The 16,531-nt window shown below is 45.4% G+C and overlaps 1 protein-coding gene across 1 annotated transcript in view; it reads right to left on the bottom strand.

Annotated features, from left to right (window-relative positions):
- Positions 1–16,531, bottom strand: part of DNHD1 (dynein heavy chain domain 1) — a 458,413-nt gene that overhangs the window by 320,000 nt on the left and 121,882 nt on the right. Inside the window, exon 6 of the mRNA XM_077299004.1 lies at positions 6,040–6,196. Coding sequence (XP_077155119.1) covers positions 6,040–6,196 — 157 coding nt within the window. The remainder of the gene's footprint in view (positions 1–6,039; positions 6,197–16,531) is intronic.

Below are 16,531 nucleotides of genomic sequence, written 5' to 3'. Positions count from 1 at the left end.
GGCTCCAAGGTCACCAGATCATAACAGTACAACTGGCCAACAATGAGTTAAATGCATCTCAGAAGAAGGGAAGAAAGAGCCATTTTTTTTTTTCTGTAGCCTGCTTTGTCTTTTCTTCCCCCTTTTCCTCTGGGTGACTGAGGAGTCTTGTGCTAGCATGGATGTTCAGGGATTAGTTTCTCGTGTAGACCAGCTTGCTGCTAGGGTACAGGGTATTTCTGATTATATTGCTCAGACTCCACTTTTAGAGCCTAGGATTCCTACTCCTGATTTGTTTTTTGGAGACAGGTCCAAATTTTTGAGTTTTAAAAACTGTAAATTGTTTTTTGCTCTGAAGCCTCGTTCCTCTGGTGATTCCATTCAGCAGGTTAAAATTGTCATCTCCCTGCTGCGTGGCGACCCTCAGGATTGGGCATTTTCCCTGGAATCTGGGAATCCGGCCTTGCTTAATGTAGATGCCTTTTTTCAGGCTCTAGGATTATTATATGGTGAACCAAATTCTGTGGATCAAGCGGAGAAGACCTTGTTGGCCCTGTCTCAGGGTCAAAAAGCGACAGAATTGTATTTTCAGAAATTTAGATAATGGTCTGTGCTGACTAAATGGAATGAGGATGCTTTGGCGGCAATTTTCAGAAAGGGTCTTTCTGAATCCGTTAAAGATGTTATGGTGGGGTTTCCCACGCCTGTTGGTCTGAGTGATTCTATGTCTCTGGCCATTCAGATCGATCGGTGCTTGCGGGAGCGCAGAACTGTGCACGCTGTGGCGTTGTCCTCAGAGCAGATGCCTGAGCCTATGTAGTGTGATAGGATTCTGTCTAGAACGGAACAGCAAGGATTCAGACGTCAGAATAGGTTGTGTTTTTATTGTGGCGATGCTTCTCATGTCATTTCAGTCTGCCCAAAGCGTACAAAGAGAATCGCTAGTTCAGTTACCATCGGAACTGTACAACCTAAATTTCTGTTATCTGTGACCTTGATCTGCTCATTGTCGTCATTTTCTGTCATGGCGTTTGTGGATTCAGGCGCCGCTTTGAACTTAATGGACTTTGAATTTGCCAGGCGTTGTGGTTTCCCCTTGCAGTCTTTGCAGAACCCTATTCCTTTAAGGGGCATTGATGCTACACCTTTGGCTAAAAATAAACCCCAGTTTTGGACACAGGTGACCATGTGCATGGCGCCAGCCCATCAGGAAGATTGTCGTTTTCTGGTGTTGCATAATTTGCATGATGCTATTGTGCTGGGTTTTCCATGGTTGCAGATACATAATCCGGTGCTGGATTGGAAATCTATGTCTGTGACTAGTTGGGGTTGTCAGGGGGTTCATAATGACGTTCCTGTGATGTCAATCTCCTCTTTCTCCTCTTCTGAAGTTCCAGAGTTTTTGTCTGATTTTCAGGATGTATTCGATGAGCCCAAGTCCAGTTCCCTTCCACCGCATAGGGACTGTGATTGTGCTATTGACTTGATTCCAGGCTGTAAGTTTCCTAAGGGGCGACTTTTCAACCTGTCTGTGCCGGAACATACTGCCATGCGGAGTTATGTTAAGGAGTCTTTGGAGAAAGGGCATATTCGGCCATCTTCTTCACCTTTGGGAGCGGGATTTTTTTTTGTTGCTAAGAAGGATGGCTCCTTGAGACCCTGTATTGATTATCGCCTCTTGAATAAGATCACAGTCAAGTTTCAATACCCTTTACCTTTGCTTTCCGATTTGTTTGCCAGGATTAAGGGGGCTAGTTGGTTTACTAAAATTGACCTTCGGGGGGCATATAATCTTGTTCGTATTAAGCAGGGTGACGAATGGAAAACTGCGTTTAATACACCCGAAGGCCATTTTGAATACCTTGTGATGCCATTCGGGCTCTCTAATGCTCCATCTGTTTTTCAGTCCTTCATGCATGATATCTTCCGAAATTATCTTGATAAATTCATGATTGTATATTTGGATGACATCTTAATTTTTTCCGATGATTGGGAGTCTCATGTGAAACAGGTCAGGATGGTATTTCAGATCCTTCATGACAATGCTTTGTTTGTGCAGGGGTCTAAATGTCTCTTTGGAGTGCAGAAGGTTTCTATTTTGGGCTTCATTTTTTCTCCCTCATCTATAGAGATGGATCCGGTTAAGGTTCAGGCCATTCATGATTGGATTCAGCCCACGTCCGTGAAGAGTCTTCAGAAATTTTTGGGCTTTGCTAATTTTTATCGCCGTTTCATTCCTAACTTCTCCAGTGTGGTTAAACCCCTGACCGATTTGAAGAAGAAAGGCGCTGATGTAACGAATTGGTCCTCTGTGGCTGTCTCTGCCTTTCAGGAGCTTAAACGCCAATTTACTACTGCCCCGGTGTTGCGTCAGCCAGATGTTTCTCTTCCGTTTCAGGTTGAGGTTGACGCTTCTGAGATTGGGGCAGGGGCCGTTTTGTCTCAGAGGAATTCTGATGGTTCCTTGATGAAACCGTGTGCCTTCTTTTCCCGTAAGTTTTCGCCTGCTGAACGCAATTATGATGTCGGCAATCGGGAGTTGTTGGCTATGAAGTGGGCGTTTGAGGAATGGCGACATTGGCTTGAGGGAGCCAAGCACCGTATTGTGGTCTTGACCGATCATAAAAATCTGATTTACCTCGAATCTGCCAAACGGCTGAATCCTAGACAGGCTCGATGGTCCCTGTTTTTCTCCCGTTTTGATTTCGTGGTCTCGTATCTTCCGGGTTCTAAGAATATTAAGGCTGATGCCCTCTCTAGGAGTTTTTTGCCTGATTCTCCTGAGGTACTTGAGCCGGTCGGTATTCTGAAGGAAGGGGTGGTCCTTTCTGCCATTTCCCCTGATTTGCGACGGGTTCTGCAGGAATTTCAGGCTGACAAACCTGACCGCTGTCCAGTGGGGAAACTGATTGTTCCTGATAGATGGACTAGTAGAGTGATTTCTGAGGTTCATTGTTCTGTGTTGGCTGGCCATCCTGGTATTTTTGGTACCAGAGATTTGGTTGGTAAGTCCTTTTGGTGGCCTTCTTTGTCGCGTGATGTGCGTTCTTTTGTGCAGTCCTGTGGGACTTGTGCGCGGGCCAAGCCTTGTTGTTCCTGTGCTAGTGGGTTGCTTTTGCCTTTGCCGGTCCCTGAGAGGCCTTGGACGCATATTTCTATGGATTTTATTTCAGATCTTCCGGTTTCCCAGAGGATGTCGGTTATCTGGGTGGTTTGTGACCGGTTTTCTAAGATGGTTCATTTGGTACCTTTGCCTAAATTGCCTTCCTCTTCTGATTTGGTTCCGTTGTTTTTTCAGCATGTGGTTCGTTTGCATGGTATTCCGGAGAATATTGTGTCTGACAGAGGTTCCCAGTTTGTTTCTAGGTTTTGGCGGGCCTTTTGTGCTAGGCTGGGCATTGATTTGTCTTTTTCTTCCTCATTTCATCCTCAGACAAATGGCCAGACCGAGCAAACTAATCAGACTTTGGAAACTTATTTGAGATGCTTTGTGTCTGCTGATCAGGATGATTGGGTGGCTTTCTTGCCATTGGCCGAGTTTGCCCTTAATAATCGGGCTAGTTCGGCTACCTTGGTTTCGCCCTTCTTTTGTAATTTTGGTTTTCATCCTCGTTTTTCTTCGGGGCAAGTTGAACCTTCTGATTGTCCTGGTGTGGATTCTGTGGTTGACAGGTTGCAGCAGATTTGGGCTCATGTGGTGGACAATTTGGTGTTGTCTCAGGAGGAGGCTCAGCGTTTTGCTAACCGTCGTCGGTGTGTTGGTTCCCAGCTTCGGGTTGGGGATTTGGTCTGGTTGTCTTCCCGTCATGTTCCTATGAAGGTTTCTTCCCCTAAGTTTAAGCCTCGGTTTATTAGTCCTTATAGGATTTCTGAGATTATCAATCCAGTGTCTTTTCGTTTGGCCCTTCCGGCCTCTTTTGCCATCCATAATGTTTTCCATAGATCTTTATTGCGGAAATATGTGGTGCCCATTGTTCCCTCTGTTGATCCTCCTGCTCCTGTGTTGGTTGATGGGGAATTGGAGTATGTGGTTGAGAAGATTTTGGATTCTCGCTTTTCGAGGCGGAGGCTTCAGTACCTTGTCAAATGGAAGGGTTATGGCCAGGAGGATAATTCTTTTTTTGCCTCTGATGTCCATGCTGCTGATTTGGTCCGTGCCTTTCATCTGGCTCGTCCTGATCGGCCTGGGGGCTCTGGTAAGGGTTCGGTGACCCCTCTTCAAGGGGGGGTACTGTTGTGAATTCTGCTCTTGGGCTCCCTCCGTTGGTTGTTGGTGGTAGTGCAGTTGTCTCGGGGTTGTAATCCGGGCAGGTGCATCTGCTGATTGCAGCTCTATTAGGTATTTAGGTGTGCAGGATCCATGAGTCTGTGCCAGTTGTCCATTGTACTTGGAGGGATTGCATCTCTCTCTGGCTCCTCATGCCCTGCTGCCAATTCATCTAAGATAAGTGTCTGGGTTTTTTTGTCTCTGTGCACACATGCAGTGTGCTTGCAATTCAGTGCAATTTATTGTGTTTTTGTCCAGCTTAGACTTTGTTTGGATTTTTCAGTCATGCTGGATTCTCAGGAGATGCAGATATACTTTCTATGTCTTTAGTTAGATGTGGAATATTTGTACTATCTGCTGTGGATGTTTTTAGGATTTTAATACTGACCGCTTGGAATTCTGTCCTATCCTTTTCTATTTAGCTAGAAGTGCCTCTTTTGCTAAATCCTGTTTTTCTGCCTGCGTGTGTCTTTCCTCTTATACTCACAGTCAATATTTGTGGGGGGCTGCCTATCCTTTGGGGTTCTGCTCTGAGGCAAGATAGAATTCCCATTTCCATCTATAGGGGTATTTAGTCCTCCGGCTGTGTCGAGATGTCTAGGACGTGTTAGGTACATCCCACGGCTACTTCTAGTTGCGGTGTTAGATTAGGGTTTGCGGTCAGTACAGGTACCACCTACTCCGGAGAAAGTCTCTCATGCGGCTCCAAGGTCACCAGATCATAACAATTACCCCCGCAGCCCCACTGCTTCCTAGATGGGACGTTCTCCCCCATTTCTTCCCCCTACATGGTACATTCTCCCCCTCCCATCTTTATGATACCACCCCCGCAGCCCCACTGCTTCCTAGATCGGATGTTCTCCCCATTTGTCTTTTCTATATGGGATGTTCTCCCCTCTCCTCTGGACGGGACATTTGTCTTCTCTAGATGGGACATTTTTCCCCCATTTCTTTTCTCCAGACAGGACGTTCCCCCATTTGTTTTTTCTAGACACGATGTTCTCCCCCCTTTTCACCTCTCTAGAAGGTACATTCTCCCTCCAATTTCTTTCATTTTCTACCCCCCTCCCCCCATTTCTCCGGGCTAGCCGGGACATTCTGCCTCCATTATTCTTTTCTAGACGGGATGTCCCCCCATTTCTCTTCTCTAGAGAGAACATTCTCCCCCCCATGTCTTTTCTCTAGACGGGACATTTTACCTCCGTTACTCATCTAGATGGGAAGTTGTCCCCATTTCTCTTCTCTAGACAGGACGTTCTCACCCAATTTATTTTTCTAGATGAGATGTTCCCCCTCCATGTCTCTTCTCTAGACATGATTTTCTCTCCCAATTTCTTTTCTCTAGATGGTACAGTCTCCCCCCATTACTCTTCTCTAGACTGGATGTTCTCCCCCATTTGTATTCTCTAGATGGGATGATTTCCACCTATTTCTCTTCTCTAGATGAGACATTCTACCCCCACTACTGCTCCTCTTTTAGACGTAAAGTTCTGTCCACTACAGATGGGACATTCTCCCCACCTCCTGCCTACTGGATTGGGAGTCACCCCCTCTAGACAGGACATTAAACCCCCCTTGAACTTAGATGGGATATTCTGCCACCCCCTCCCCTAGACATGACAACCCCCACCACCAACACCGCCCCTACTCCTCGCTAGATGGTGCATTCTTCCCTCCAGTACTCCCCTCTGCACATAACTTCCACCCTCCTCCTGAACGGGGGATGGGATGTAGTCTCCACCCTGTTGACAATCCACCAGCTACTCTGTACAGGATTCTTCCTTGGATCTTACCATTTCCAGGACCTGGTAGGTCAGGGTGAGGAGGCGGACCACATGGCCTTTGGCCGTGGACCTCATGTGGTGCTGATCATTTTCTAGTTGATCTATAGAAATGGGATTTTGGACATGTACAGGAAACCATAACAACAGCGCCATCTCCTCGAGAAACCTGGAAAAGAGCAACAAAGCAGACTGTCATATGTCACATCAAACACACAACGTCAAGAGGCCAAAATACATGGAGAAAAGGATTGGACCCCAAGTCAACAAATCCAAGTTCTGCTTCAGTCCCGTTGCCCCTGGTGCACAACATCTGGCCCCCTTACCCCTTCACATATCACATCTATATAAAGAGAACTCCCCCCCAAATGGGGGGCCGTATACACCTACAGTTGTGTAAAATAGTGTTTGCCCCCTTCCTGATTTCCTATTCTTTCCCATGTTTGTCACACACAAATGTTTCAGATCACCAAACAAATGTAAATATTAGACAAAGGTAACACTGGTGTCAGGACTCTGAACATTTTTTTACCTTTTGTGCATTACTGCCCTTTTCCAAGATGGCGTCTTTGGTCTCATGTGCACTGAGTCTTCTGCTATAAAACTCCACCCCAGCCTTCAGTCTGTGCTAGAGTATTCTGCCTTGCATCCAGCTCCTGATCTCTGATTACTCCCTGGCTATACACCTGCTCCTGTGAACCTGTGTGCTGATCCTACTCCTCTGCTCTGAGTTCCTGCTGCATACACAAGTTTCCAGTAATCCTCCTTCATCTGCTGCTCATGTTTACTTCCATCTGCATTTGCTGAACATGTAAGCTGTTGCTGCTCTGCAAGAACCTGAGACTATTACCCAGACCTCCCTGGTTGAGCTAACATATTTTTTGAACTGCCTTATAAGCATATCTATCTGTGTCTGGACTAAGACAAGGATTTATTCGTGTCAAGTATCCTCAAGAATAACTGTGCTTCATAGACTTTCTGCATGATTGCATTTTCTGCTGAAGTTTCCTATTGACTGCTAAGCTGCGTTTATTATTTGCACCAAGTGTTGTGGACTTGAGTTTCTCTCTGCACCTGTTTGAATCCCGTGTGATAATATAGACTTTACCACCTATAAAACTGTGTCCTGTAGTTGTCTTGTTCCATGCAAAGAGTCTCCTGAGTTATCCCCTATAATTATTACAGGATACTCTAGCCTAAAAAAAAAGGAGACTGCTGGAACAATGACTGCAGAAAGCAGATTAGAGCAGGTGTTTTCCATAATTAGATCACTGCAGAAAGATGTGGAAGGTCTGCAAAAGAAGTTTGGAAGCTTTGAACTCAATCAACAAGTGTTTGGACAGACTTTGAAGGACTTAAGCACCCACATGGCAGCCCAGGAAAACAAACTTGCTGGCATAGAGTCCCAGTATGGACGGGCTTTTCAGGACATAAGCACGCAAATAGCTGCACAAGTGACTTTACCCACTGGGCAACCGCCACCAGCTAGCCCACCGAAGTTGCCCCCATTCAGATTTAATGGTGATCGCGACAAATTTCGTGGCTTTGTGAATCAATGTTTGCTATATTTTGATGTGCATGCTGACCGTTTTCCTACTGATAGATCCAAAGTATTGTGTGTAATAATGCTACTGACCTCACGAGCGCTCGCCTGGGCGAATCCGATGATTGAGTCTCGTGACCCACGGTTAAATAACTTGGATGATTTCTTGGCCGCTATGGCATTAATGTTTGATGATCCTAATCGCCGTGCAACCGCTGAATCTGCTTTATTGTCTTTACGCCAGGCAAAACGTTCTGTTATTGAGTATGCCACTGAATTCAGGAGATTAGCAGTAGATACCAATTGGGACAGTTATGCACAATTGAAAAGAGTAGTATACAAATTAGGTCACCTGCGCTAACAAAATGAAAAAGTGTTCAATGAGCAAATGAGACAACGACTTTAGTAAGCCTTAGAAGGCTAGTATGCATGAGTATGAGTGGACGGCGAAACAAAAAAAACAAACAATAGTGCACTGGCTGGTTTCACAATGCCAGATAATAATAAAACATTACCTCACAGTAACCAGTGATAGCAGTCGGATGTTATAAAGCAACAACAAGTGAATGCCTAAATAGATATAGCAATTGGAGCAGATATACACTCACCGGCCACTTTATTAGGTACACCTGTCCAACTTCTTGTTAACACTTAATTTCTAATCAGCCAATCACATGGCGGCAACTCAGTGCATTTAGGCATGTAGACATGGTCAAGACAATCTCCTGCAGTTCAAACCGAGCATCAGTATGGGGAAGAAAGGTGATTTGAGTGCCTTTGAACGTGGCATGGTTGTTGGTGCCAGAAGGGCTGGTCTTAGTATTTCAGAAACTGCTGATCTACTGGGATTTTCACGCACAACCATCTCTAGGGTTTACAGAGAATGGTCCGAAAAAGAAAAAAAATCCAGTGAGTGGCAGTTCTGTGGGCGGAAATGCCTTGTTGATGCCAGAGGTCAGAGGAGAATGGGCAGACTGGTTCGAGCTGATAGAAAGGCAACAGTGACTCAAATCGCCACCCGTTACAACCAAGGTAGGCCTAAGAGCATCTCTGAACGCACAGTGCGTCGAACTTTGAGGCAGATGGGCTACAGCAGCAGAAGACCACACCGGGTACCACTCCTTTCAGCTAAGAACAGGAAACTGAGGCTACAATTTGTACAAGCTCATCGAAATTGGACAGTAGAAGATTGGAAAAACGTTGCTTGGTCTGATGAGTCTCGATTTCTGCTGCGACATTCGGATGGTAGGGTCAGAATTTGGCGTAAACAACATGAAAGCATGGATCCATCCTGCCTTGTATGGAGCATCTTTGGGATGTGCAGCCGACAAATCTGCGGCAACTGTGTGATGCCATCATGTCAATATGGACCAAAATCTCTGAGGAATGCTTCCAGCACCTTGTTGAATCTATGCCACGAAGAATTGAGGCAGTTCTGAAGGCAAAAGGGGGTCCAACCCGTTACTAGCATGGTGTACCTAATAAAGTGGCCGGTGAGTGTATGTGAAGCAAACACTTACTGTTGTTGCACAGCTGCATTGTCGGTCCTATAACTACTCCGGAATAGTAAAATGTCAGAGGGGAAGGGGCGACCTGCGGCCTGTTTGTCCAGGGCTTTGGGGATCGGAGCAACGGTGTAAGGTGGCAGAGCTGCGGGGAGCGTCCTCCCCTGCTGCTGCTCAGCCACCACGTGCACCTATTACCTATTTTTAAAAGGGGTCTGTCTAGTATTATAAAAGATGAACTAGCTCGCTCTGAGTCACCACAAGACTAGAGACATTTATACAGCATTGTGTGTGCATTGACATTCGCCTACTGAGCGTAGGCAGGGGAAGTTTGTTGCATATAACCGTATTTCTAACTTTTCCCTTCCTTCCAAAGAGCCTGCAGGTAAAACCTCTCGGGAGGTGGTGGAGGTGCCCATGCAAATTGATTCCGTTCAGAGGCGCGAGATCAATGAGCGCCGGGAGCATCGCCTTCGTGAAAGTCTATGTTTCTACTGCGGCCAGTCTCACCACTTCTTGATCAATTGTCCTAAGTGTCCTAGACGACCTAACAAGGTGCTAGCAGCAATAGGGGAGTATGACAACTGTGATGATGAATCTGACATCTCTGAATGTAGCCTGCCTTTAAATGCTGTATTCCATTCACTTTCTATGACTTCACCCCCCAAGGAGCTGAAGGAAAAGAACTCTCACTGTTCTCTCCCTATTAAGATCCTGTGTTCAGGACAGTGGATTTCCAGTTCAGCTTTGATTGACTCTGGTGCAGGTGGCAATTTCATGGATAATGCATTTGCCAAGGAACATGGTATTAAAATTCAGCAAAGAGCCTCTCCAATTACCATGGAAACAGTGGATGGGTCACCTTTAATCTCTGGGCCTGTGGATCAGGAGACCGTACCCCTTGAAATTTTGTTGGAGCCTAACCATCAGGAGCAACTTTCTTTCTTGCTAATTTCTTCTCCTCATTTTCCTGTGATTTTAGGCATTCCTTGGTTGCATTCTCAGAACCCAATTATCAACTGGGAGACCAAGGAGATTATCTTCCCAACAAGGAGCAACTCAGTGTTAACAGAAGCTGTCCCTGAGTCCACAACTAGGGAACCACATGTACAGGTATTTTCTTTACCTCCAGCTTATAAAGAGTTCTCTGACATCTGTGACAAGAAGAATGCAGATCAGCTTCCTCCACACAGGCATTATGACTGTCCCATTGAGCTGCTTCCCGGGGCAGTCATTCCTTTTGGTAACGTATACCCTTTAGCGGCACCTGAGCTTCAAGCCTTAAAAGAGTATATTGATGAAAATCTGGCCAAAGACTTCATATGTCCTTCTTCCTCACCAGCAGGGGCACCTATCTTTATGTAAAGAAGGATGGGACCCTGAGACCCTGTGTTGACTATCGAGAACTCAATAAGGTAACCGTACGAAACCGTTACCCTTTGCCTCTGATTCCCGAATTACTGGAAAGAGTCCGCCATGCTAAGGTGTTCTCTAAACTGGATCTTCGTGGGGCTTATAATTTGGTGCGTATTCGTCCAGGGGATGAGTGGAAGACAGCATTCAGATGCCGGTATGGACACTTTGAATCTCTTGTGATGCCCTTCGGGCTTTGTAATGCCCCTGCAACATTTCAACACCTTGCTAATGACATTTTCAGAGATTTGTTGGACCAGTTTGTGGTGATCTATTTGGACGATATACTAATCTTTTCTGACTCTCTACAGGAACATGAAGAACATGTCAAAACTGTTTTAAGACGTCTGAAAGAGAACCATCTGTTCTGTAAGCCTACAACCTGCCGTAACCACCGATCGACCAAATCGCTGCATGACCAGCTCTATCCTTACCTACTGTATTCTCACCCATCCCTTGTAGATTGTGAGCCTTCGCGGGCAGGGTCCTCACTCCTCCTGTACCAGTTATGACTTGTATTGTTTAAGATTATTGTACTTGTTTTTATTTTGTATACCCCTCCTCACATGTAAAGCGCCATGGAATAAATGGCGCTATAACAATAAATAATAATAATAATAATAATAATCTGTATATTAAGCCGGAGAAATGCGAGTTCCATCGTTCTGATATACAGTTCTTAGGTTATATCATCTCTCCCCAGGGGCTGAACATGGAATCTGGTAAGATTCAGGCTATCCTTGACTGGCCGGTACCCAAGAACGTTAAGGAGGTCCAACGTTTTATTGGTTTTGCAAATTTCTACAGACGCTTCATTCGAAATTTTTCTGATATTGTCCGTCCCATTACTTCCTTGACAAAGAAGGAAAAGCCCTTTAAGTGGTCATCACAGGCTCAAGAAGCTTTTGATCGGCTTAAGATCTGTTTCACATCAGCACCATTGTTGATACACCCAGATCTGTTATGATCTGGTGGCCTAGGAGCAGCATGAGACGTACCCTGGAGAAGATGGTACCTGTACTGACCGCAGCCGGAGGACTAATTACCCCTAGAGATAGAAAAGGGAAAACTATCTTGCCTCAGAGAGAATCCCCAAAGGATAGACAGCCCCCCACAAATATTGACTGTGAGAGGAGAGGGAAATAACATACACAGACTGAAATCAGGATTTAGCAAAGGAGGCCACTCTAGCTAAATAGAAAGAATAGGACAGAGTACTATGCGGTCAGTATTAAAACACTAGAAAATATCCACCACAGAAAATACAAAACTCCACAACTAACTAAAGGCATGGAGGGTATATGTGCATCTCCAGAGATACCAGCTTGGTTAAGCAAATCCTTATACAGACCAAGCTGGACAAGACAAAACATGGAAGGTAACTAGAACGATCAGGCCCACAGCATGTGGACTGCAAAAATCAGGGCCAGAACTTATCTTTGTTGAAATGAACTGCAAAGCAGGAGAGACCAGGCAGGGATGTGAATCCTCCAGGAACAATGGACAACTGGCACTGACTAAAGGGTCAAGCAAGACTAAATAGCCCAGTCAGATTTGCAAAAAGTGGACAAACCTGATGAATGCTGCGATCCAGAGACAGCAGCGCTACCACTTATAACCACCGGAGGGAGCCCAAGAGCAGAATTCACAACACAGATCCAACACTTCCTTTCATTGTGGAGGTGGACGCTTCTGATGCTTTGGGGGCTTTCTCTCCCAAAGAACTGGAGAGAAGGGTCTGCTACATCCTTGTGCTTTCTTTTCCCGTAGACTAACCTCAGCAGAGAAGAATTACGACGTGGGAGACAAGGAATTGCTGGCTATTATTGCGGCTTTCAAGGAATGGAGGCATCATCTGCAAGGTGCTGCACAACAGATCATAGTGCTAACTGACCATCGCAATCTAGAGTTCCTTAGATCCGCTAGATGTCTTTCTCCTCGTCAGGCTCGTTGGAACTTATTTTTAAATCAATTTAACTTTGTTATCTCGTACCGTCCAGGTTCTCGTAATGGGAAGGCTGACGCTTTAACCCGAATCCATGCTGCGGATTCCGTACCTGGAGCCCCGTCCAAGACCATTCAATCTGATGCCAATTTCATCGGAGTTATCCACGATCAGGACTTGTGGAAGGAGTGCAGGGAGGCCTATGAAGGTGATGTATTTCTGGCCAACCCACCTGTGGATATTAATCTTGTCTTTAAGGGTGGCATGTGGTTCAGAGATCGACGTATCTACGTCCCGGAGGTCGTCCGTCTGCAGATCCTCAAGTTGGTACATGACTCCAATTTGGCTGGTCACAGGGGGGTACAGAAGACACAGGAGTTCCTGAGCCGATTCTTCTGGTGGCCAACTTGCCTGAAGGATACCAAGGACTATGTTCTCTCTTGTGAGGTATGTGCCCGTTACAAGACTCCTCATGTGGCACCTACGTGTCTTCTACAACCATTACCTGTTCCGTCCCGCCCTTGGGGGTCTATATCAATGGACTTTATTGTGGAGCTGCCTACATCAGGGGGCATGAATACAATCATGGTGGTAGATGATCGCCTGACTAAATCTGCTCATTTTGTTCCGTGCACCGGCCTCCCCTCAGCTAAGGATACAGTGAACTTGGTTTTACAGAATGTCTTTCGGTTGCACGGGGTTCCGGATGAGATCATCTCTGACCGTGGAGTACAGTTCACTTCAAGATTCTGGAAGGGGCTTTGCTCTGCACTCAATATTAATGTCTGTCTCTCTTCCGCTTACCATCCCCAGACAAATGGTCAGACTGAGCGTACCAACCAGACGCTGGAACAATATCTAAGATGCTATGTCAGCCATCTCCATGATGATTGGTTGGAGCTGTTGCCGTTAACCAAATTTTCATATAGCAATTCTCAGAGCGCCTCCACTAAATTTACACCTTTCTTTGCCAATCTGGGTTATCATCTGTGTATTTTACCTAGGTCTCCAATTAATTCTCCGGTTCCGGCAGTGGAGGAAAGGCTGACTGCGATGAGACAGAATCTGGAGGTTCTGAAGGAATCCCTGACCACAGCTCAAGAACGTTATAAGAGATCGGCTGATAGATTCCGTAAACCTGCACCCATGTTCAAGGTAGGAGATTCCGTGTGGTTAGCAACTAAGAATCTGAAGTTAAACATTCCTTCACAAAAACTTGGACAGAAATTCATTGGCCCTTTCAAGATCAACGGTATTGTGAGCTCTGTGGCCTGCCGGCTGAAGCTGCCTAGGACAATGAAGGTACACCCAGTTTTTCATGTATCTTTACTAAAGCCTGTATCTCCTAATACCTTCCAGGGACGTGTTGTGCCACCTCCGCAGCCTGTGGTGATTGATGGGCAAGAACAATTTGTGGTGGAGGAAATTATTGATTCCAGGATTCGCAGGAATCGGCTCCAATATCTGATAAGATGGCAGGGATGTCCCCCTGAGGAAGACTCTTGGGAACCTGTGGAAAACATCAATGCCCAACAGAAGATTTCACGTTTTCATCAGAGATTCCCTGAGAAACCAGGTCCAGGATCGTCCTGAGGCCGCTTCTAAGGAGGGAGTAATGTCAGGACTCTGAACATTTTTTACCTTTTGTGCATTACTGCCCTTTTCCAAGATGGCGTCTTTGGTCTCATGTGCACTGTCTTCCTGCTATAAAACTCCACCCCAGCCTTCAGTCTGTGCTAGAGTATTCTGCCTTGCATCCAGCTCCTGACCTCTGGTGACTCCCTGGCTATATACCCGCTTCTGTGAACCTGTGTGGTTATCCTGCTACTCTGCTCTGAGTTCCTGCTGCATACACAAGTTTCCAGCAATCCTCCTTCATCTGCTGCTCGTATTTACTTCCACCTGCATTTGCTGGACATGTAGCTGTTGCTGCTTTGCTATAACCTGAGACTATTAACCAGGCCTCCCTGGTTGAGCTAAGATATGATTTGAACTGCCTATAAGCATATCTATCTGTGTCTGGACTAAGACAAGGATTTATTCGTGTCAAGTATCCACAAGAATAACTGTGCTTCATAGACTTTCTGCTTGATTGCATTTTCCTCTGAAGTTTCCTATAGACTGCTAAGCTGCGTTTATTATTTGCACCAAGTGTTGTGGACTTGAGTTTCTCTCTGCACCTGTTTGAATCACCGTGTGATAATATAGACTTTACCACTTATAAAACTATGTCCTGTAGTTGTCTTGTTCCACGGAAAGAGTCTCCTGAGTTATCCCCTGTAATTATTACAACAAGTAATCACAAAATGCAGTTTATAAATAAAGATCTTTATTATTAAGGGAAAATAAATCGAAACCTTCAGGTCCCTGTGTGAAATAGTGATTGCCCCCTCGCCCTTAAAACATAAAGTAACTGTGGTTTATCACATCTTTGGGAAGCTGAGGTCACATTCCCCAGCCACAAGCAAGCCTGATTACTGCCACACCTGTTCTCAATCAAGAAATCACTTAAATAGGACCTGCCTGACAAAACGAAGTAGACCAAAAGGTCCTCAAAAGTTAGACATCATGCCGCAATCCAAAGAAATTCTGGAACAAATGAGAAACAAAGTAATTGCGATCTATCAGTCTGGAAAAGGTTACAAAGCCATTTCTAAAGCTTTATGTCTCCAGAGAATCATAATGAAAGCCACTACCCACAAATGGCAATGTCAGGGATCCTATGTCACGATCCCACCTTCAGTTCCTGTTTTGGAACTTGCAGCTCTCAGGCACCCCCCTTACCCTCAGGTCAGTCAGGGAACTACACCTAGGATAAGTAGTGGCCAGAAGGGCTGTCTTTCTGTGTACTGGCTATTGGGTACTCTGCTGTTGTGAAATTGGATTTTGGGCTCCCCCGGTGGCCACTGGTGGAATTGAACTGGTGTGCATCATCCCCTCTGTTCACCTGTTTCCATCAGGATGTGGGAGTCGCTATTTAACCTTGCTCCTCTGTCACTTCCATGCCGGTCAACATTGTAATCAGAAGCCTTTCTGTGCATGTTCCTGCTGCTAGACAACTCCCAGCTAAGTTGGACTTTAGTCCTCGTTTGTTTTTGCATTTTGTTCCAGTTCACTGCTGTAGTTTCGTTTCTGTGTCTGGAAAGCTCTTGTGATCTGAAATTGCCACTCTGATGTTACGAGTTAATACTAGAGTCTTAAAGTAATTTCAGGATGGTATTTTGATAGGGTTTTCAGCTGACCATGAAAGTGCCCTTTCTGTCTTCCTGCTATCTAGTAAGCGGACCTCAATTTTGCTAAACCTATTTTCATACTACGTTTGTCATTTCATCTAAAATCACCGCCAATATATGTGGGGGCCTCTGTTTGCCTATCGGGGAAATTTCTCTAGAGGTGAGCCAGGACTATATTTTCCTCTGCCAGGATTAGTTAGTCCTCCGGCCGGCGCTGGGCGTCTAGGGATAAAAAACGTAGGCAACGCTACCCGGCTACTGTTAGTTGTGCGGCAGGTTTAGTTCATGGTCAGTTTAGTTTCCATCCTTCCAAGAGCTAGTACTTATGTTTGCTGGGCTATGTTCTCTTGCCATTGAGAACCATAACAGTTTGACCGGCCGAAAAAGGGTTAAATTAATTGACAGAGAAAGGAGAGAAAAGAGAAGTCTGCTGAAGATTTTATTTTTTTTTTTCCCCCTTCCCTTCAGTTCTGAGTGTGCTTGTAATTGAATCTCTTGCAAGTCTGCCTATATTGCAGCCTTTCTCTCTCTCTCTCCTTCTAATCCTGGAATGGCTCTGTGTTCACCTGTTTAAAATGGATATTCAGAGTTTAGCTGCAGGTTTGAATAATCTCACCACGAAAGTTCAAAATTTACAAGATTTTGTTGTTCATGTTCCTATATCTGAACCTAGAATTCCTTTGCCTGAATTTTTCTCGGGGAATAGATCTTGCTTTCAAAATTTCAAGAATAATTGCAAGTTGTTTTTGTCCCTGAAATCTCGCTCTGCTGGAGATCCTGCTCAGCAGGTCAGGATTGTGATTTCCTTGCTCCGGGGCGACCCTCAGGATTGGGCTTTTGCATTGGCTCCAGGGGATCCTGCGTT

This window comes from Ranitomeya variabilis, chromosome 3 (genome assembly GCF_051348905.1).
Source record: "Ranitomeya variabilis isolate aRanVar5 chromosome 3, aRanVar5.hap1, whole genome shotgun sequence".
NCBI lineage: Eukaryota > Metazoa > Chordata > Amphibia > Anura > Dendrobatidae > Ranitomeya > Ranitomeya variabilis.
Note: the sequence above shows the minus strand (reverse complement) of the source record. Positions and strands in the feature narration are given on the sequence as shown.